We start from the raw sequence: 22,507 nt of genomic DNA, 5'->3' as shown, positions 1-22,507 counted from the left end.
TTAAAGCCCCAACAATCTCCTCCCATGCCTCCTTCAGTATCTTGAAATAGATCCCATCAGGCTCTGGGGATTTATCTACCCAGAGTCAGAGAGTCATAGAGATGTACAGCCCGGAAACACACCCTTCGAACCAGACCATGCCTACCAGATATCGGAAATAAATGTAGTCCCATTTACCAGCATTTGGCCCATATCCTTCTAAATCCTTCTTATTCATGTACCCATCCAGATGCCTTTTAAATGTCATAATTGTATCAGCCTCCACCACTTCCTCTAGCAGCTCATTCCAAACATGCACTACCCTCTGTATGAAAAGGTTGCCCCTTAAGTAACTTGTAAATTTTTCCCCTCTCACCTATGCCCTCTAGTTTTGGACTCCCCTACCACAGATAAAAGACCTTGTCTATTTACCCTATCCATGCTCTTGATGATTTTATAAACCTTTACAAGGTCACCCTTCTGCCGCTGACACTCCAGGGAAAACAGCTCCATTGCAATGTGACCTCCCAACTCCTATACGCAATGCTCTGACCAATAAAGGAAAGCATACCAAACGCCTTCTTCACTAACCTATCTACCTGTGACTCCACTTTCAAGGAACTATGAACCTGCACTCCAAGGTCTCTTTGTTCAGCAACACTTCCCAGGACCTTACCATTTAGTGCATAAGTCCTGCCCTGATTTGCCTTTCTAAAATGCAGCACCTCACATTTATTTAAAATTAAACTCTATCTGCCACTCCTCGGCCCATTGGCCCATCTAATCACGGTTCCATTGTACTCTGAGGTAACCTTCTTCGCTGTCCAATTACCTCCAATTTCAGTGTCATCTACAAACTTACTAACTATACCTCCTATGATCACATCCAAATCATTTATATAAACGATGAAAAGCAGTGGACCCAGCACTGATCTTGTGACATACTACTGGTCACAGGCCTCCAGTCTGAAAAGCAACCCTCCACCATTACCCTCTGTCTTCTACCTTAGAAGTTAAAAATCATACAACACCAGGTTATAGTCCAACAGATTTATTTGGAAGTACAAGTTTTCAGAGCGCTGTTCCATGAGGAACCTTGACGAACACCTTACTGAAGTCCATATAGATTACGTCCACCACTCTGCCTTCATCAATCCTCTTTGTTGCTTCTTCAAAAAACTCGATCAAGTTAGTGAGACATGATTTCCCACACACAAGGCCCTGTTGACTATCCCTAATTAGTTATTGCCTTTCCAAATACATGTAAATCCTGTCTCTCAGTATTCCCACAGCAACTTGCCCACCACTGATGTCAGGTTCACCAGTCTAGACACCTTTCTTAAATAGTGGCACCATGTTAGCCAACCTTCAATTTTTCGGCACCTTACCTGTGGCTATCGTAGGCTATCGTGCAAGGGTCCCAGCAATCACTTCCCTAGCTGCCTACAGAGTATGAGGGTACACCTGATCAGGTTCCAGTGATTTACCCACCCTCATATGTTTTAAGGCATTCTCTATCTTCCATATCCTCTGCAGTAAGTACTGATACAAAATATTAATTTCGTATCTCCCCCATCTTTTGTCATTCCACACATAGGCTCCCTTGCTGATCTTTAAGGGGTCCTATTCTCTCCCCAGTTACTCGTTTGCCCTTAATGTATTCGTAAAATCCCTTTGAATTCTCCTTAACCCTATTTGCTAAAGCTATCTCATGTCCCCTTTTTGCCCTCCTGATTTCCCTCTTAAGTATACTCTTACTGCTTTTATACTCTTCTTGTGAATCACTCGATTTCTGCTGTCTATGTCTGACATATCTATTTACATTAACATTTCTCAAGACACCAACACCTCGTCTTTACGTCATACGTCTCCCTAATCTTACCATCATCCATGTCCTGCTCCTTAATTACTGATGTGAAATACTCACTTAGGACCTCACCCACTTCCTCTGGCTCTGTGTAAAAATTCTCTCCTTTGTCTTGCATTGACCTACTCTTTCCTTAGCTATATTCTCATCGAATTTTAACATAACTGATTTTGTTTTCAATTCTATCCTAGGGAAAATGAGCTCTAGTGCTTGCTTAGATTTTTTTTCTGTATTCCTAATCCTCTTTGCTCCTCTAATCCCAAAACCCTACTTGTTATATGTTGAAGTATATCACAATAGAATAAGGAATATCATGCAGTTTCTTAGGGTATACTTTAATACATATTAACAGAAAAACTGGAAATAAACTGGTTTTACACTACCATTTTAGACCACCAGAGACCACTATATAATAGACAAAAAAGAGCTAAATTGCTATTAGGGAGTAACAGGAAGAGAAATAATGATGAAGAGTTGTAGTAGACCAATACTTGAGGTTTAGAGACACCAAATTCTGGACACTTGTACTTACCAAATTCTGAACAGCTATATACACCGGAGTCTGAATGATCATGTATACTGGATTCTGGATGATTGTGTATGCTAGATTATGGATGGTTGTGTATACTAGATTAAGGATAGTTGAATATACTGCATTCTGAATGGTTGATTGTTCTGGATTTTGGGCAGTTATTCTTACCAAATTTTGTACAGTCATGTATACCAGATTCTAGACGGTTGCATATACTGGATTCTGAATGGTTGTGTATACCGGTTTCTAGTCAATTGTATATAGTGGTTTCTAGTCAGTTGTGTTTTTGGATGGTTCAGTACATCAGTTTCTGGACATTGTCTGAACTGGAGTCTGAATGATTGGGTATACTGGATTATGGATAATTACGTAGGAGTGGTAAGTGGAAAGAAGCATCTTGTTAGCAAACTCTTAATAATGTAATATTGTATGTAAATAACATATCACTCATACATAAAATAGCAACATTTAATAGACATATACAGTAGACAGACACATAAAGACAAGGAATAGAGGGATTTGGATTACATGCAGACAGATGGGTGGATTTGAGCTTGATTCAAGTTAATTTCAAACATTCCTTTTCATATTTATCAGCAATTTCAGTTGTCATTTGACACTCATGTTGGATGGGAATTGCCATGGGGATCCACTGTTAACCTGGTTGATGGTGGCTACTAGGCTAATTACAAGCAGCTTCTATATAAACCAATCAGTCTGGGGGTAGGAATAACACTTGAAATCTAGGGAACATTTAGTTACAACACCACAGTAATATTTTTGAAATAAGGATCTGGCTCTGGAGTGCAGGGGTATCACTGAATCCTCAGTGTGCCTCATTAAACTCCGAAGTGGGTGTTTGCCAACAGTCTGAACAGGATCTTCCACTTTTTTAACCCCCACTTAACTCAACTCCCTACCCCTGCCCCATCACGAACCCTCTACCACCACTCATCCTGGAAAGGTTGCACAGGGTGTTGTCAATTATGCTACTATAATCACAAAGCATTGTGATATTTACTTAATAAAATCCTAATGGATCTCATGATCAAATAAATGGAAAAGATAGTACAAGCAGGGCAGAATTCAACAACCTCCCTCAAGATGGAGTTGAAGAGAAAGGGGTATTTAATCATATTGGAAGGGTGCAATGTTATCTTTCAGCTCTGCCCCAGTCAGGTCCAGGCACCAAGACTGATGTGTGGCCTTTCTGCTTTGCTATGAATTGAGACCCTTAAGTGAGAAATCAGTGTTTCATTCTGACAGCGCTGGTGTTCAGACAGTAGTATAGGTATTTGTCAAATGGGGAGGACAGTAAGGTTTGCTTGCTGGCTTCCAAAGGGTCTTCCTTATTGTCTGGGGCCCAGTGCCTTTTGAAGAACCTGGCATTAAGAAACCAGAGGTCAACTCACAGCCGGCCCTGTCAGCCTTTTCTTCTTGACCCCCACCGCCCAACCCAGTCAGTGATTCCTATTCTGCCTTCTCCCATCCTGTAGCCTGGATCTTTTGCTGATCCTGGGTCTCTGATGTGTAGGTTCCCTGGTGGTATTGCCTGTAATTATCTGCTCCATATTCTGATTGACTAGCAGTGCTCAGGAGAAAGGATTTCTGACTCATATTGATTGAAGGCAGTCCTCCCATCCCACGTGCCCCCTGCCCTTTAATATGATGGGTATGAGGAGGAGATGTGGGGCTCCAGCTGGCTTCCCAGCTGACAAGCAAATCCCCATTACAATCTACAAGTTCACTGATGACACCACCATGGCAGGATGGATATCTAACAACAGAAAGGCGATAGGGGGCTTGGTGACGTGGTGCAATGAGAACAACCACTCTCTCAACATAAAGAACTGATCATTGACTTAGGAAAGAAAAGAGAAGAACATGACCTCATCTACATCAACGGAGCTGAGATTGAGAAGGTGGAGAGTGTCAAATTCCTTGGAGTGACAAGAACTGATAACTGTCCTGGATTTCCCACTTAGATGTGACGGTCAAGGCGGCACAACAATGCCTCTTCTTCCTCAGCTGGCTTGGGAAATTTGGCATGTTTATAAGGATCCTCACCAACTTCTACAGATACACCATTAAGAGCATACTTTCCAAATGCATAATGGCCTGATACAGCAACTGCTCTGCCCAGAACCGTAAGAAACTACAGAAGGTTATGTGCACAGCCAAGACCATCATGGAAGCCAACCTTCCATCCATGGACTCCATTTACATGGCTAACAGCGCGGAAAGGCTGCCAACGTCATGAAAGACCCATCACACTCCAGTAGAAGATACAGAAGGTTGGACACATGCACCAGCAGGTCCAGGAATAGCTTCTTCCTGGCTGTTATTAGGCTGATGCATGGACTCTCTAACTTCAAATAACACTGATCTTGCTAATGTTGATCTCATCTAGCACACACCCTGTGCAATGTAACCTGTATGCCTCTGTTGAAGTTTTTCTTTACCCTTTAATCTGTATGTTTTTGCCTACTATGATCTACCTGTACTGCTTATAAACAAAACATTCCACTGTACTTAGGTACATGTGACAATAAATAAATCAAATTAAATCAAATTAAATTCTGCTCATGTTCCTTCCCAGCTCTGTTATGTTTGTTACTGATTTCCTCTGATAAGCAGCATAAAAAAATGTCAAAATGTAAACTTCCATGTGTTGGAAGTAGCCAGGCTAAATTTAAAAGAAAAGTTTTTTTGCATAAAGGGAAGGTGCTAGTAAGTCCAAAAGTCACAAGAAACTAAGGACTGAATTATGACTAGCTGTCAGCATCTTCAAAGTTTCAAACAAACCCAGAATCTGGCTGTTGAGGATTCTTTTGGAAACAACAGAAAATCTCATGGCCTAGTTCTAAGCCTAATGCCATTGCTTTCTTTTTCCTTGTTGCTACTACTAATTCATGCTGCTATTAAAAATGTAATCAGAAGTCAGTAGGACTGTTAATACAAAAATATTCTTTGCTATTTAGTTTCAAGCTGTTGGAATTCTACTGTTTATGGTTTTTTCCAACATTGAGTTCCTCAGCAACCATGCTTTGATACCTCAGGTTGCAGTTATGTCCAGGAAGAAGTGAAGGAACTATCCTGAAATTGGATGCTATATACTAATATGGAAACTGATCTTGTCAAGTTAAGTTTGGTTGAATAGACTGTAAGGTCACATTAAGCATTCACTCCTTTCACCCATTAATGCACATTAAACACATCAAGCTCCTTTTAACTGCACCGTCCAAACCCTGACCTCTGTCATCCAGACAGACACTGGCAGCTGCTGCATGGAACATCACTATGTACAAGTTCGCTTTCAAGCAGCAGACTTTTGTGGCATGCAATGATATCCCTGTACATTTCACTATAAATAGATCAAAACCTTAGAATTCCCTCCCTAACAGCACTGTGAATCTACCTACACCACACAGACTTCAGAAGTTCAAGAGGTTGCCCACCATCACTCTCTCAAGGGAAATTATATGTAACAAGTGCCAGTGAAGCCCGCATTTTTTTTTAACAAAAGCCAATACTTGAATCATTTGAAGTTTGGGCAGAATTTAGGCTCAACTTTTATTGTCCTCAGCATTAAAGAGGCAAGTATGGTTTGAATTGATTTGGTTCCAATGGTAAAGTTGTTTGTAATCTTAGGGATTGTGCTTGCTCATTTGAATATGCTGATCTATGAAATAGATTTGATATCTTTAATTTCTCTCCTGGAAAGGTTGGTCCCAGTGAATGTTGTTACATTGTTTGATTGTTAATGGGCAATTGAAGTTATTGATTTGGAAGAATATTGTTAGAATTTTGATTTCGTTGTACAAAACACTTTTAGTTGCCTTTTTGTAATCTTTGTTGTTGGAAATATTATTGTTTTAGTACTAAAACTGAAAGCTGTTAAAATTTCAACTGTTTTAAATGTTTTCAATGTAAAATTTGATTTTCCTTTACAAATATTGTTTCTTCATTGAGGTGAAGTAAGCTTTTTGTTCCAGGATGGTTGAAGGGATCTTCAAATATCTGTGGGTTGAACTTTCTCAAAATAGCTTCAGTCAATAAGATTCATTAATTTCTTAATTTAATAATAAATATCTGACATGATGTCATTGGTACTGATAATTTCTAGTATAATTTTCATGCCAAATTCAACAAAGTGTTCAGATTTTTCATTCAATTTGTTTTGTATTTAAATGAATAAGCTTGATAAAGTATCTTAGTTGTTGAATAAAATGTTGAATTTGTCATTCGAATCATCAAAATATTGCAGATTTCACTAACTTTATGGATAAAACCTCTGATACTTTGAGTTGTAATAATGAATTTTTTATTCTCAGATGTTTTCCTTTTTTAATCAATTTTCTTTAAGCCTGTACTAAAGAATTATCTTAACTTGTTGTTAGCTTCATCAATAAGGAAACAGTTCAGAAATTTATTAACTCACTTAAGGGATAGAAGATGGCCTAGTAATATTATCATTTGACTGCTAATCGAGAGACTCAGGTAATGTTCTGAGTACTTGGGTTAGAATCCTGCCAAGACAAATAGTGGAATTTGAATTTAATAATCATTTGGAAATAAGAGTCTAATGATAACCATGAAACCATTGTCAATTGTCAGGAAAAACCCATCTGGTTCACTAATGTCTTTTAGCTAAGGAAATCTGATGGCTGACATGTGACTCCAGACCCACAGCAATGTGCTTGACTCTTATCTGCACTCTGGGCAATTAGGGATGAGCAACAAAATGTGATGCTGGCTTGTGAAACCCACATCCCATGAATGATTTTTTAAAAAATCATAATTGTGGTCCATAGCTTGGGTTTTTGGGCAGAAATGAAACCTTTTCTATGACTTCCTTCAAAAGACTGGATCTGCTTTGGGTGATAGCAATTGGCCTGTATTCTCAGGTACTTAATTCAATTTATCAGTGTTAACGCTTGTGAGCTTTTGCTGCTTTCACTGCTTTTTAAAAGTCTTCTTTCCCCTATTATTGACAGTAAAAGGTTTTTGAGACTTAGTGTACTGGTGATTTGTGTGGCGAAGAGTGTTCCGTACATTCACATCTCTTCGGCTCTGTGGTTTTTCTTTCTGGCTGCTGTCTGCTCTTAAAGCTGCACTGATGATTTCTTGAAAATACTATTTTTTGCATTCTTCACTTATCTAGATGATATCAAATCAGTTTCTTGACTTTCACTGCTATCACAGTTTTCTAGGTAGTGAATTCATAATATGTCTTTTCATATGATAATACGCTATGAGCTAGGTAGCACGCTACGAGTTTGGTTTCGCGCTGCACTGACCGAGGTAAAAGCAAAATCAATAACTGTCTTCAGGCTTAGAATGCAAAGTAACACTACGTACGATATAATGATACTAAATACTGATGCACATGGCAATCATAGATATACCTGGCTCTGACTTATAGTTGCATCAGAGAAGGACTATTCTATCTTCATGGTTCATGTCCGTGAAGTAGTCTCCATTAGTGTCAAGTTCCAGACATCTTCCACACTATGCTATTTATGATCAATGATCTGCAGCTCTACGGCATCACGATAAGATTGCTCCAGGATGCTGATGCCCTTGCACAACAACACCTATAAGTTTTGAAAACTCAAAATGCATAAGTGACTGCAGTAAGATTGTGAACCATACCTGCTGCCAACATTTCCTCACTACCTCTAAGGATACTTTTCAACCAAAGCTCATAAGAGTATATCTTTTGCAATGGTAACAATATTTGGAGGTCTTGTGGTTTAGCAAGCAGCATTATTTTCTCTTTCTGAGCCAGAAGCTCTGGGTCAAAGCCCCACTTAAGGAACTTGATGGCCACGGAAGGTGGTTTCATGATAGGTTGACTGTCAACTTGCAAATCCTTCTTGTACACCTGTGGCAGGCATTAAAATCAGGAGGGTATCATGGTCTACTAGAACTGTGTGGTTGCTACAGTTTAGCAGCAACCCCCTCCCCCATGTTAAATACTTCACAGTCAGGTTATTGCCACAAACTGTATTTCTCATTTCAAGGGACCTCCAGAAGGAGCAGCAGCAATATAGACAGAGGCAAAGGTGGGATTGGGGTTTTAGCTAGACTATGAGGTTCTTTGTTGTTTCCGACAGGATTTTCAACAATCAGAATTAAGGTTTGCTCAAACATTAGAATAAGTTGACAGCAGACATTAATTCGGCACTTTAGTTTTCCTTTTGGCTTTGGATCCATGAACAATTTGACTTGAAGTGCAAACTAGTTTTGCTAGTTCTAAATTAGCCTTGCTGCTTTAAGCCTCTTGGCACTTATATTTTAAACTGAGCAAGAGGAGACCTGAAAAGCAGGTCTCAAACATGATAAAGCTTTGAACAGACAACATTATATATCTCAAGGTATTTAGTAACTTAGATGCAGTGTACTGATGGTGGTTGGGTGCAATAGGGAGGGATTAAATTACACTTGGCTTGTACTTACCTTTCTCATATAATAGTTTAAATATCCATGAGTTTAACTAGGTAAGTCAATGGAAATTACATTTTGATTGCAGTGCCTTAATGTGTAATTTCTTGCAAAACCTTAATTTAAAATACTTCAAACTCTTGCTTTTGGGTGGATTATGAAAGTTTCTAAACACACTTCCCTCCAAAATTATAGCTAGGCACTATACAAGACTGTAGATTATATTAGATTAGATTCCCTACAGTGTGGAAACAGGCCCTTTGGCCCAACCAGTCCACACTGACCCTCCGAAGAGTAACCCACCCAAACCCATTTCCCTCTGACTAATGCACCTAACACTATGGGCAATTTAGTATGGCCATTTCACCTGACCGGTACATTTTTGGACTGTGGGAGGAAACCGGAGCACCCGGAGAAAACCCACGCAGATTCAGGGAGAACGTGCAAACTCCACTTAAAGGAATTCCAAATATGTTGCGTTTTGCAGCAGAGTCAGTTTTTTATTTAGCATAAGCTTAATATATACTTCCAATTATCTTCAGTCATCGCCTCTAGTTTTGTAAGTGATAAGCAGCTGGGGCTGGAAAGGCATGAGGTGTATGTTGCCTGTGCACATAGTCCATTTTATGCTTCTCTGCACTGAATTATCAGGCGAAGTGCATAGTACAGCATTTGTGTTAACACGTTTGTAAATCCTCAAGTAATGTGGAGCAGAACTGAAACCTGGAAACAGCTGTTTCCTATTTAACAGAGGAGAAATTATTGTAGCTGGTTCAGAATTTATTTCCTCATTGTCAAATCAATTTAGTGTGTTTTGATCAGTATAAATGTATGCTTTGATTGTAGCACAAGAATAGTGCACTTCTATTTCATATCTGTGATGAACCTGTGGAATAGTTAGCATTTTGCTGAAATCTGTTTGATTACATTTCAGAAATGGGATTATTAAATCTTGCCTCTTTTGTTTATTATTATTGATGAGGTTTGTGCTGGAAGCAGTTTGTTTCCTTTCTGACCATTTTCCCATATATCTCTTTTATAAGCCATGATGTGGAGGCGCTAGAGTTGGACTCGGGTGGACAAAGTTAAAAATCACACAACACCAGGTTATAGTACAACAGGTTTATTTGGAAGTTCTAGCTTTTGGAGTGCTGCTCTTTCGTCAGGTAGCTAGTGGTGCTGGATCATAGGATACAGCATTTATGGTAAAAGATCAACGTGCCATTCAGCTGATGTAATGTGTTGAACAAACTCAGATTGCTGTTAAATCTTTAATCACTTAGATTGGGTTGCAGATTTTGACTCATTAATATGTAAATCCCAGAACTTCTTTCAAGTCACATTCCTGAGATAATTTAAGGTTTTATAATAAAAAGGTGACATCTCAGCTCAGACAATGCATTAAGGGTGTGAGTTAGAGTCTGTCTGTGTTCCAACCTTGAGTCAGACTGGTTGTATTTCTAAAGTAGGAATTTATAAAATGTCACATGGACTGACTGCCTGCAGACTGTGTGCTTTTTGAACAAATAGAATGTGTCTGCAAATATAAATCCACAAAAGCAAATTCACCCCATAGACTTATATGCGTGTGAGGGAGTGAGAGAGAATGTGAGTGTGAGTGTGTGTGTGTTTGTGTGTCTGTGCTTGATAGAGTGTGTGTGTGTGAGTGTGACGGAGTATATGCGTCTGAGAGACACATACACACGAGAGAGGGTCTGCGTGAGTGTGTGAGCGTGATTGCGTATAAGAGAGTGGGTGTATGTGTGCTTGTGTGTCAGTGTGTGTGTGTGTGTGTGTGTGTGTGTGTGAGAGAGAGTGTATAGTGTAGTGGGGTCACCTGTAGTGTGACATGAACCCAAGATCCCGGTTGACGCCATCCCCATTGGTACTGAACTTGGCTTATGATCTTATGGTCTTATATGAGAATGTATAGTGCAGTAGAGTCACACCTGTAGTGCAACATGAACCCCGAACTTGGCTATCAGCTTCTACTTGGTCACTCTGCATTGTCGCATATCTTGAAGTCTGCCTTGGAGGACGGTCACCCGAAGATCCGAGGCTGAATGTCCTTGACTGCTGAAGTGTTCCCAACAGGAGGGGAACATCCCTGCCTGGTGATTGTTGCATGGTGTCTATTCATCCGTTGTAGCTTAGTCTTGCCAATGTACCATGTCTTAGGGCATCCTTGCCTGCAGTGAATAACAAAGACAACATTCGCTCAGTCACGTGAGTACCTGCCACATACACGGTGGATGATGTCCCCAAGGGTAATGGTGGTATCCATATTGACAGTCTGACATGTCTTGCAGTGGTTGCCATGACAGGGTTGTAAGTGTTGTGGTCAATGTTATTCCTGAAGGCTGGGCAGTTTAAGGTTTGTTTAAGGTCTGTTTAAGGTTTGGTGGTTGTTTAAAGGCGAGAAGTGGAGACATACTGAAGGTATTGGTATGGTGCTCATCCTCATCGATAATGTGTTACAGGCTCAGAAGAACATGGCATAGTTGCTCCTCTCCCAGTACTGGACAACAAAGGTACCCTATCGGTTGTATCCCATGTCTGTCTCCTGAGGAGGACATTACGGTTTCTCGCTGTGGCAGATCAGAACTGGCGATCGATGAATTGAGCATCGTACCCTGTTCTTATGAGGGTGCCCTTCAGCACCTTCAAGTGTCTGTCGTGTTCCTCTTCATCGTATGTAAAGAGCTGGTCCATAGGGGATGGCTGTTTTAATATGTTTTGGGTGGAAGTTCGACAAGTGCAGCATTGTGAGGTTATCTGTGGGTTTGCGGTAGAGTGAGGTACTGAGGTGCCTGTGTTTGATGGAGATGTGTGTGTCCAAGAATCAGATTGATTCTTAACAGTAGTTCATGGTAAGTCTGATGGTGGGATGCAACTTGTTGATATCACTGTGCAATTGTTTCAGTGAGTCCTTGCCATGGGTCCAGAGGAAGAAAACATCATTAATATATCTGGTGTATAGTGTTGGTTGGAAGTCCTGTTCAGCAAGGAAGTCTTATTCAAACTTGTATATGAAAATGTTGGCATATTGGGGTGCAAGACCCCATAGCTGTTCTGTGTGTCTGGATGAAGAACTGGTTGTCAAAGGTAAAGAAATTGTGGTCAAGGATAAAGCAGATGAATTGTAGAATGGTGCCTGGAGATTGGCAGTTGTAAGTATTGAGTACTGAGGCTGTTGTAGCTATGGGGGCTGCTGGTGTAGAGTGCCAAAACTTCCATTGTGACAAGGAATATTACTGGTTTGACTGGTCCGTGGGTGCCTGAGGTTCTGTAAGAAATCTGTAGTGTTGCAACAGAACCTGGGAGTTCTCTGTACAATGTCTGAGCTGAGATGTCCCCTTTTTAAAAATAAAACCTTAAGTTATCTCAGGACTGTGACTTGAAAGAAGTTTTGAGATTTACATTAATGAATCAAAACCTGCAACCTATTCTAAGTGATTAAAGACTTAACAGCAATCTAGATTTGTTCAATACATTGTATCAGTAGTGTGATACTTTGATCTTTTACTATAATTCTGTGTCCTATGATCCTGCTCCATTAGCTACCTGACAAAGGAACAGCACTCCGAAAGCTTGTACTTCCAAATAAACCTGTTGGACTATAACCTGGTGTTGTGTGCCTTTTATAAGCATTAGCAAGAATGTTTACAGAAGTGGTATGAAAAGATTGTCAATTATGTCACCCTGGCATGAACACACCTTGATATCATTGCTATCAAAATTAACAGAAAATCAGTTTCTCAACAGTTATGTCTCCTGAACTTTGTCAGTTTACAGATGGTTAATAGTCTTGAGTTTCTCAACTGTCCTCCTCAAAAATAGTTTTCCATTGGAACATTCAATTATTGAACTAATGCAGCTTTCTTTCAGTGTAAGTTGCCAGGACCTGATGTAATCTGTTCAATTTTAGTCTGAACTGAAGCTTCTCTTCATTTTCTGGTTATTTTTCAAGTCTGCCTTTGTTATTTGTTACTTCTCACTGTTTTACCTAATTTCAGAGAATAAACTCAAAAGTATTTCAGAGCAACCAAGTATTTACATAAAGCAACCTGGAGTGATCTGGGCTGCTTCAATGGTTAGCACTGCTTTCTCACAGAGTGAGGGAAATGGATTCAATTCCAGCCTGGGGCATCTATGTGGAGCTTGTATATTCTGCCTGTGTCTATGTTTCTACAGGGTGCTCTGGTTTCCTCTAGTGGGGCTGGTTCTGGGTAGGTTGTTCTTTGGTCGGGGGGGGGGGTGGAGAGGGTGGGGGTGGGGGTGTCAGTGCAGACTCATTGGGCCCAATGGCCTGTATTTGTACCATAGGGATTCTATGATCTCTGATTGAGGGATGAAGTTGTAATTTTTCATGTTCCTTGAGTATATCTCTGATTTCTGACAGATGATCAGTATTTTTGCAGTATTTATTTAGACTGTTTTATGGAAAAAAAATAGTTTTTTTTTAGCACCCATACTCAGTCAGAAGCTAAGTTTATCAATAGGTTCTTGGTTATTTATACATTTTAAAGTAATTGGAAGAAGCACATCACATCTTACATCAAGAAGAAAATGATATGCTGATAGTATTAGATTAGGAGCATATGTTTAAAGTGAGAGGGGAAGGTTTAAAAAGGACAGGAGGGGCTGCCTGTTTACAGAGAGAGTGGTTCGTGTGTGGAATGAACTACCAGAGAAAGTGGTGGATGCAGGTACAATTACAACATTTAAAAGACATTTGGATAAGTTCATGAATAGGAAAATTTGGAAGGATATGGGTCAAGTGCAGGCAGATAGGACTAGTTTAGTTTGTGAACATGGTCGGAATGGACTGAAGGGTCTGTTTCCATGACACTATGACTCTGTGACTCTATGACCATCAAGCTCCAGGTTTAATTTAATCAGACTTTGTTTCCATGTGGAGAGGGCTGTAATAAAAATGAAATCTATTCTTAAGTTTTAGTCAAAGCGAGTCATATGAAGGTAGTTATAGATTAAAATTCATTTGTTTCCAGCTTTGGTCAATGAATGTTACAAAGACAGCTTAAACTGGCTTTGAAGTTGCAGCATGGGAGGAGGCAAACCATGCTGAAACAAAATATCCCATGTGATTCGTTCCATAGCATGTATAATGCCTGGTTGGTTGTTTATCAGGATGTCAGTTACCTAAATCCACACCCATTACAATGGGGAAATCTGCACATGTCCAGTTATAATGTTTAAGATATGAACACTCTACAAGGAACAGAACGCTAGCCAGTGGTGTAAAAAATGATAGTTGCCTGTAGCTTTTCATGAAGCTTTGATGAAAGCATACAGGGTTCTAGGTTGTATTCACCACAAATACATTGTTATGTCCAAGAGCTGGTTTAGCTTCACTTATAACAGTGTCCAGTTTTAAATCCCTTTAGAATAGGTTCTGGAAAGCATACAGAGTAAGTTATCCATTAGTTTCCAGTTTAAAACATTTCAGCTCAGTCTTATCAGTTTAAACAGATATTGGAATGGGGTAGTTTATCTGTAGCTTGCTGTAGCTAACTGGTTAAGGTGATGGCTTAGAAATCTATTAGAGCTTTCCCAGACAGGTTCAATTTCAGCCAAACATGTGAGGATCTTGTGATGCAGTCCCTCCCTTTGGGCCAGAAGATCTGGGTTCGAGTCCCATGTGCCCTGGAGGTGTGTCATAATGTTTCCGAACAGGTTGGTTAAAATAACTAAGGGACTCAATTGTTTTGACACCGATCACTTATGTCAATTGGCTAGTTAGGTAGGGTCAGGATTTAAGTAAGGGTCAAAGTAGGATAGACATTTGGTTGTTCTTTCTTAAAGAAGATTTTATCTGTTCAGTAGGTTGCTGGTTAGTGCAGTGCTAATTTGTTTAAGAGAGCCTACAACATTTTTCTGAACTGGGGAGAAGTTCACCACTTAGAAAAGGTAGCTTATACTCTATCAATTAAACCAGGGTCAATATGATATCTTGGTTTAGTTTTAGTCATCTACTGTGCTGTGAGGAATTTTCTCAGGTATTTCCCCTGATAAGACTGTTTTTATTCTTGGTTCCAGGTGGGTGAAGAGTGGTTCTGTTACTTGGACCAATTGGTCTTTCCTGTATGTCATTTTGACACTTTCATGTGTTAGTATAATTGCCAAGTTAGCACTGTCTTTCCTCCTCGCTTTGGTGCATTCTAGATGCTAATTCAATGTGATTGCTGCCAGTTTGATTTAGATGGAGGAATAGGTAAAGCAAGAGGAGCAACTGTTGTTACTAAGTCTGTCAGACGATAATAGGTGAAAGTGTTTGCTCATAGGGGTAATAGCCAGCAAACAGGATATATAGGCTGAGAGTCTGTTTTCTTGGAATCATCTGAACAGCAGTGTATTAGACAGCCATTTTTTTACTTTTGACAGATATCTGCAGTCTCCGACAACAGAATATTCTGCTTTCTGGGTGAGGAGACCAGTCCTTGCAAGCATCTGTCAATATTATCACTACTTTTAACTTACTTGGCAATGTCTCCTTCCAGTCTGTGATAAATTGCATCTCCAGCATAATCCAGTGCACAGGTACATTAAGAAAGCCAACAATGCACTGTTCATCAAGACTAAACAGTAGATCAGTTTCTGTCAATGCAAGAGGGATCAGTGACTTGCAGCAGGGAAGGGAAAATTGACATGATATATTGTTCCAGGAGTTGTCATACTGCTCAGAATAGAGTTTTTTTTTAGATTAGATTAGATTAGATTAGATTACTTACAGTGTGGAAACAGGCCCTTTGGCCCAACAAGTCCACACCGCCCCGCCAAAGCGCAACCCACCCATACCCCTACATCTACCCCTTACCTAACACTACGGGCAATTTAGCATGGCCAGTTCACCTGACCTGCACATCTTTGGACTGTGGGAGGAATCCGGAGCACCCGGAGGAAACCCACGCAGACACGGGGAGAATGTGCAAACTCCACACAGTCAGTCACCTGAGGCGGGAATTGAACCCAGGTCTCTGGCACTGTGAGGCAGCAGTGCTAACCACTGTGCCACCGTGCCGCCCACTAACAGTTGTCTGTTTTGGCCCACGATCAGAGATGAGTGGGTAGCAAGTACGAGTGAGGCATGGTGATTGAGAAGCAAGAAGTGGACGAGCTTCAGTCTTTTAAATTGTCTGAGAAGTTCGGGATTCTAGAAGGCTGTTTGGACAAATGTGGCGGCTACAAATTATACCTTTGAAAATATAAACCAAGAGTCAGCCTTAGACTCCATGACTATAGAAAGAAGGATGTTAAACAGAAGTGCTAACGTTAGAATTGGTTCTTGACTATTTCTGTTTTATTATATGACTTGTAGTATTCAAATTTTGCTGCAAAAGTATTCTCAAGCTTCAGCTGTCTTTCACAATCATCTGGGACCTCCCTGCAGGGTTGAGTCTGGTGTAGTAATGTAACGGCAAACGGAAGTAAGATGACACCTCTAAATATTTTTAGCCAGTTTCATTACTGGTGTTATTCAGGAAATGTGTTTGACTGCTCACCAAAGCTGTCAGGTTTAACTTGCTGAAGATACTTTGTGTGACAGTATACAGTGCTGCTGGGTGGAAAAATGGATCAGACTATATATTTCAAAGTCAAAGATTCACAAGTTGTTCTGACTGGTAGGTAAATTTTACAAACACACAAACTACAGTGAATGTTTGAAATGGGAATTTATTTGGTAATATTTTAAAGTAAATGTTACTCCAAAATACACACTGATGTCTTTACACTTTTTTTTAATCAAAACTAGTTAATGTCATGGTGATCTGTTTTACGTTCTCAATGCAAATATTGTTTGTATACAGAAGTATACTGCAGTTAACGTGAGTGCATCAGTGTAAAAAGATATACATTTTTATATTAGTCTAAAGGTTTGAAGTTTTGTATACACAATTAGTTTTGATAAATCATGTGCTGTGGTATATAGTTAAGTATCCAAACAGAATTATAGAATGGAGCGTATTTAGATAATTCAACACGTGGGCTGTACTTCCTGATGCTCAGGGAATTGTTTCTGAAGCATAGTTGGGAGTTGCGCATGGCAACCCTGCAGAATCTCCAATATAGCAGACTGCAAGGAATTGCATGGGAAATTCAACATTCCACTGAGCAATTGCCTAATGCTTCAAACACTCCAAATATATCAATTTAAATCAGATAATTCAGATGATCCCAGTGCAGTTAAGTAAATAGTCACACCATAAAATCCTGATTAATTTTAATTCAAATCTTGTCTAACTCTTGGGTACTTATTAAATCGACCCTCAACTTAGCATGCACCCTTCAGTCTCTTTATATCACCCAGAGACTGAACAGGCACACACTTCTCTTTTTATTAATTTATATGATGTGGACACCATTGGGCCAGCATTTATTTCCCCTACCTAGTTCCCCTTGAGAAGCTGGTTATCAGGCCTTCTGGAGCTGCTGCAGTCCATGTGCTCAACGTAGACACACAATGCCATTAATGAGGGAATTTCAGATCGTGGACCCAGCAACACAGATGCAATGATGATATATTTCCAAATCTGAGTGGTGAGTGGCTTGGAGGAGAATTTCAAGGTGATGGTATTTCCATGTATCTGCTGCCCTTGTCCTTCTAGATGATAGTGGTCATGGATTTGGAAAACCCTCCTGGAGATAACTCCTTCCTCTGGGATTTGACCTCATTCTCCCACTGTCAGACCAAACAACCCTTTCCGTACTCCAGGCCCAACTCTGCTGCCCATTGGGGATATGATCCGCCAGCCCCTTCCACCGCTCTGGACCTGATAGCAACCTCCGACCTCCTGTGGACCTGGTATCTCCCACTCTGGCCTATCCTAAACAATCTATTATTTTACAGGTTTCCCTTGCCAACTTGCATCTTGGCTCCCTAACCACTGCCCACCTGGCACCTTACTAACCAGAAATTGAAAGTATGCAAATAGGGAAGGGAATGGCTGTGACCACAGTAGGAGTGAGCAAGTGAGTGACCATTGAACGAGAGGCTGCCAATGTGAGGGCCTTTAAAGGGAAACAACATCACATCTAGACCCAGGCACTGGATAGGACACAGACCTGTGGACTCCCTCAACATCCTAATGCATTGGTATCCTAAGAACACATTTATCTTATATACTTAAACTTTCACAGGAGCTGCCAGTGTTGCAGTCTGTGATGGTGGACATTTACATTTCAGAACATGACTGCTATGAAAAAGGCTGTATGACTTACCTTCCTCCAACTGTTCTGTCTGAATGGAATTATGGCTCCACATTTCTGAAGGAGTCCTGATTGGAACCTCCTATCAGAAACGTGGAAATAGTCGCAAGTGTAAAAGATGATGGATAAGCAGAAGAAGCTGTGGTTTTTATCTTTAGAAAATAGAAAGTTAAAAGGAGAGTTGAAAGAATCTGCTAATAATCGTATAGTGATTGGATAATGTTGCAATATTGTAAGAGACTATTAACGTTTAAAGAGGAATTGAAACTTCCAGTAATTGCAAACAATAAGATGTAAGGTTATAACAGTGAAATTTATAGAAAGTTGACAAATAACGTACAGTGTATTGCCACCAAAGTGCCTCAATAAGTCCTGTCTCTCTCCTATAACTTAATGTACTCCTTGGTTCAGCAGTTGAGGAGAAGGGAGCTGACTCAGCAATAGAACCCTTTGGCCCTGGAGGTTAGGTTAGGTGACCCCAAGGATGTTTGTGTCTAGATGGGCCAGACATACCAGGATTTTCTTACCAAATGTAAGTGGACCCTCTGCGAAGTGAACTCCCAAGGTTCTGAGGGGCAGCAAACAGGGTGGCACTCTAGGGCCTGGCCACCTCTGAACTGTCCTGAAGGGAGACTTCTGAAAGGCTTGATTGTGGTTCTTCTTCTAACTGGGTGCTACCTTGTGTGGAAGGGGACACCTGTAATATACGCCAGGTTCCCTATTGCCATGCCTTCTTCCTTGGGACCAGTTGCTGGGGAGATGAAGTGCAGGTGGGCCTCCAGCTGACCCTGAGTGTACAGGACTTGCCTCTCCATAGCAGGCTTGTTCTGAATCTGTCTGCATGGCCTATGCTGCAAGCCATCTGTTCTGCCACCCTTAAATTTTATTCATTTGTGGGACTTGGGCGTCACTGGCTGGCCAGCATTGATAACCTATCCATATTTCCCCTTGGGAAGGTGGTAGTGAGCTGTCTTTTTTAAACCGCTGTAGTCCACTTGCTGTGGGTTGACCCAAAATGTTGGTAGGGAGACAATCCCAGGATTTTGACCCAACGACTGTGGAGGAATGGTGGTATATTTCCAAGTCAGGGTGGTGAGTGGCTTGGAGGGGAATTGCAGGTTGTAGTGTTCCCAAGTACCTGCTGCTGTTGTCCTTCTAAATGGAAGTGGTCGTGGGGTTAGAAGGTGTGGTCTAAGGATCTTTGGTGAATTTCTGCAGTGCACCTTGTAGATTGTACACACTGCTGCTACCGAGCACCGGTGTTGGAGGGATTGAATGTTTGTAGATGTGGTGCCAATCAAGTGGGTTGCTTTGATTGATGGTGTCAGGTTTCTTGAGTGTTGTTGGAGCTGCACCCATCCAGGCAAGTGGGGAATATTACATCACATTCCTGACTTGTGTCTTGTAGATAGTGGATTGACTTTGGGGTGTCAGGAGGTGAGTTACTCGCAGCAGTATCCCTAGTCTCTGAGCTGCTCTTGTAGCCACTGTGTTTATGTGGTGAGTCCAGTTGAGTTTCTGGTCAATGGTAACCCTAAGGATGTTGACAATGATGGTAATACCATTGAATGTCAAGGGGTAGTGGTTAGAGTGTCTCTGATTGGTGATTGCCATTGTCTGGCATTTGTGTGACGCAATAGTTACTAGCTGCTTATCAGCCCAAGCCTGGACATTGTCCAGATTTTGTTGCATTTGAGCATGGATTGCTTTAGTATCTGAGGAGTCGTGGATAGTACTGAATATTGTGCAATCATCGGTGAACATCCCCACTTCTGACCTTATGACAGAGGGAAGGTCGTTGATGAAGCAGCTGAAGATTCTTGGGCCTAGGACACTATCCTGAGGGACTCTTGCAGAGATGTCCTGGAGCTGAGATAACTGACCCTCCATCTTCCTTTGTGCCAGGTATGATCCTAACCAGAGGAGTGTTTGCCCCTGATACTCATTAATTCCATTTTGCCAGGGCTCCTTGATGCCATACTCAATCAAATACAGCCTTGATGTCAAGGGCTGTCAGTCTCACCTCACATCTGGAATTAGGCTCTCTTGTCCATGTTTGAACCAAGACTGTAATGAGGTCAGGAGTTGAGTGACCCTGGGAAAACCCAAACTGGGTGTCACTGAGCAGGTTGTTACTGAGCAGATGCTGCTTAATAGCACTGTTGATGACCCCTTCCATCACTTTACTGATGATGGAGAGGAGGCTGATTGGTCAGTAACTGGCCCTGTTGGATTTGTCCTGCTTTTTGTGTGCAGGACATTCCTGGGCAATTTCTACATTGTTGGGTAGATGCCAGTGTTGTAACTGTACTGGAAGAGCTTGGTCAGGAGAGCAGCAAGTTCTGGAGCACACATCTTCAGTACTTTTGCCGGAATGCTATCAGGGCCCATTGCCTTTGCAGTATCCAGTGCCTCCAGCCGTTTCATGATATCACGTGGAGTAAATAGAATTGGCTGGAGACTGATATCTGTGATGCGGAGAACCACTGGAGGAGCCCAAGATGGATCATCCACTCATCACTTCTGACTGAAGATTGTTGCGAATGTATCAGCTTTATTTTTTGCACTAATATGCTGGGCTCCTTCATCATTTGAGGATGGGGATATTTGTGTAGCGTCCTTCTCCAATGAGTTGTTTAATTGTCCACCGCTATTCACGTCTGGATGTGGGATGACTGCAGAGCTTAGATCTGATCCATTGGTTGTGGGATCACTTAGTTCTCTCTATCACTTGCAGTTTATGCCGTTTGGCACACAAGTAGTCCTGTTTGGTAGCTTCACCATGTTGACACCTCATTTTTAGACATGCCTAATGCTACTGCTGGCATGCCTTCCTACACTCTCCATTGAACCATCCCCTGGATTGATGGGAATGGTTGAGTGGGGGATATGCCAGGCCATGAGATTGCAGATTGTGCTGGAGTACAGTTCTGCTGCTGTTGATGGCCCAGGCTTGAGATGCTAGATTGGTTCGAAGTCTGTCCCATTCAGCACGGTGATAGTGCCACACAACATAATGGAGGTTATTCTCAATGTGAAGGTGGGATTTCGTCTCCACAAGTACAGTGTGATGGTCACTTTTGCCTATACTGTCATGGACAGATACTTCTGCAACTGGCAGATTAGTAAGGATGAGGTCAAGTATGTTTTTCCTCTTGTTTGTTCCTTTACCACCTGCCACAGACCCAGTCTTGCGGTTATATCCTTTAGGACCCGACCAGCTCGATCAGTAATGCTGCTGCTGAGCCACTCAATGTCCAGGTGGACATTGAAATCCCCCACCCAGAGTACCTTTTGTGCTCTTGCCACCCTCAGTGCTTCCTCCAAGTGGTGTTCAACATGGAGAAGTACTGATTCATCAGCCGAAGGAGGATGGTACATGGTAACCAGTAAGAGGTTTCCTTGCCCAGGTTTAGACTGAAGCCATGAGGCTTCATACCGTCCGGAGTCACTGTCAAGAACTCCCAGGGCAACTCCCTCTCGACCGAATACCACTGTGTAGCCACCTCTGCTGGGTTTGTCCTGCCAATGAGACAGGACATATCCAGGGATGGTAATGATGGTGTCTGGGGTGTTATCTGTAAAGTATGATTCAGTAAGAATGACTGTCAGGCTGTTGCTTGACTAGTCTGTGAGATAACTTCCCAATTTCAGCACTAACACCCAGATGTTGATAAGGAGGATTTTGCATGGTTGACGGGGCTGTTGTGTTTTTGCTATTGTCTTTTCCAGTTCCACGTCATTGCCAGGTGGTCCATCCAGCTTCATTTCTTTGTTGAGACTTTGTAATGATTAATACAATTGAATGGCTTGCTTGGCCATTTCAAAGGGCAGTTGAGAGTCAACCAGATTGCTGAGGATCTGGAGTCACATGGAGGCCAGACCAGATAAGAATGGTAGTTTCCTCCCCCTAAAGGGCAGTAGTGAACCAGATAGGTTTTTCGACAATTAACAATGGTTTCATGGCCATCGGTCAACTCTTAATTCCAGATTTTATTTTTTAAAAATTGAATTCAAATTCCACCATCAGCTGTGGTGGGATTTAAACCCAGGCCCCCAGGACATTATTCTGGGTTTCTGGACTCATAGGTCTAGTGAAAATACCACTAGGCCATCACCTCCCTCAGTGAGTGCTATTTCTTTCTGTAACCCATATGAATAATTTCATTTTCCATTGAAGTTTTACGACTTTTTTTCCGTCAGAGTTTTATAGGTTTTAGCTTATTTTATCCAGACAATAATTGAGATACTGGCCCTCCCAAGAGATCTAGAAATGGATCACCCAGTGTTGAAGTTTTTCTTCATTTTCCCCTGTCCTCTAACTTAAGTTACTTAAATTTAGATGTTTGACTTTTTAATACATTCATGTTGTTTGTCAATTTATTCACCAGGATCTTCCTTACAACAGTCTAATTTCTTAAACTAAAAGTTATATCCTCAGACATAGGAATTAT

The 22,507-nt window shown here is 41.2% G+C and overlaps 1 protein-coding gene across 3 annotated transcripts in view; it reads left to right on the top strand.

Moving 5' to 3' along the window:
• Positions 1 to 22,507, top strand: part of LOC140458159 (FYVE, RhoGEF and PH domain-containing protein 4-like) — a 257,059-nt gene that overhangs the window by 64,758 nt on the left and 169,794 nt on the right. Inside the window, exon 1 of one of the 3 annotated variants that reach the window (XM_072552326.1) lies at positions 16,367 to 16,468. The exons of the other annotated variants lie outside the window; for them this stretch is intronic. Coding sequence (XP_072408427.1) covers positions 16,417 to 16,468 — 52 coding nt within the window. The 5' untranslated portion in view covers positions 16,367 to 16,416. Of the gene's footprint in view, positions 1 to 16,366; positions 16,469 to 22,507 lie in introns of those variants that run through there. 3 annotated transcript variants of the gene reach the window in all.

The sequence above is a fragment of the Chiloscyllium punctatum genome, chromosome 32, assembly GCF_047496795.1.
Source record: "Chiloscyllium punctatum isolate Juve2018m chromosome 32, sChiPun1.3, whole genome shotgun sequence".
Lineage (NCBI taxonomy): Eukaryota > Metazoa > Chordata > Chondrichthyes > Orectolobiformes > Hemiscylliidae > Chiloscyllium > Chiloscyllium punctatum.
The sequence above is the reverse complement of the archived record's forward strand: the minus strand, read 5'-3'. Positions and strand labels throughout refer to the sequence as shown.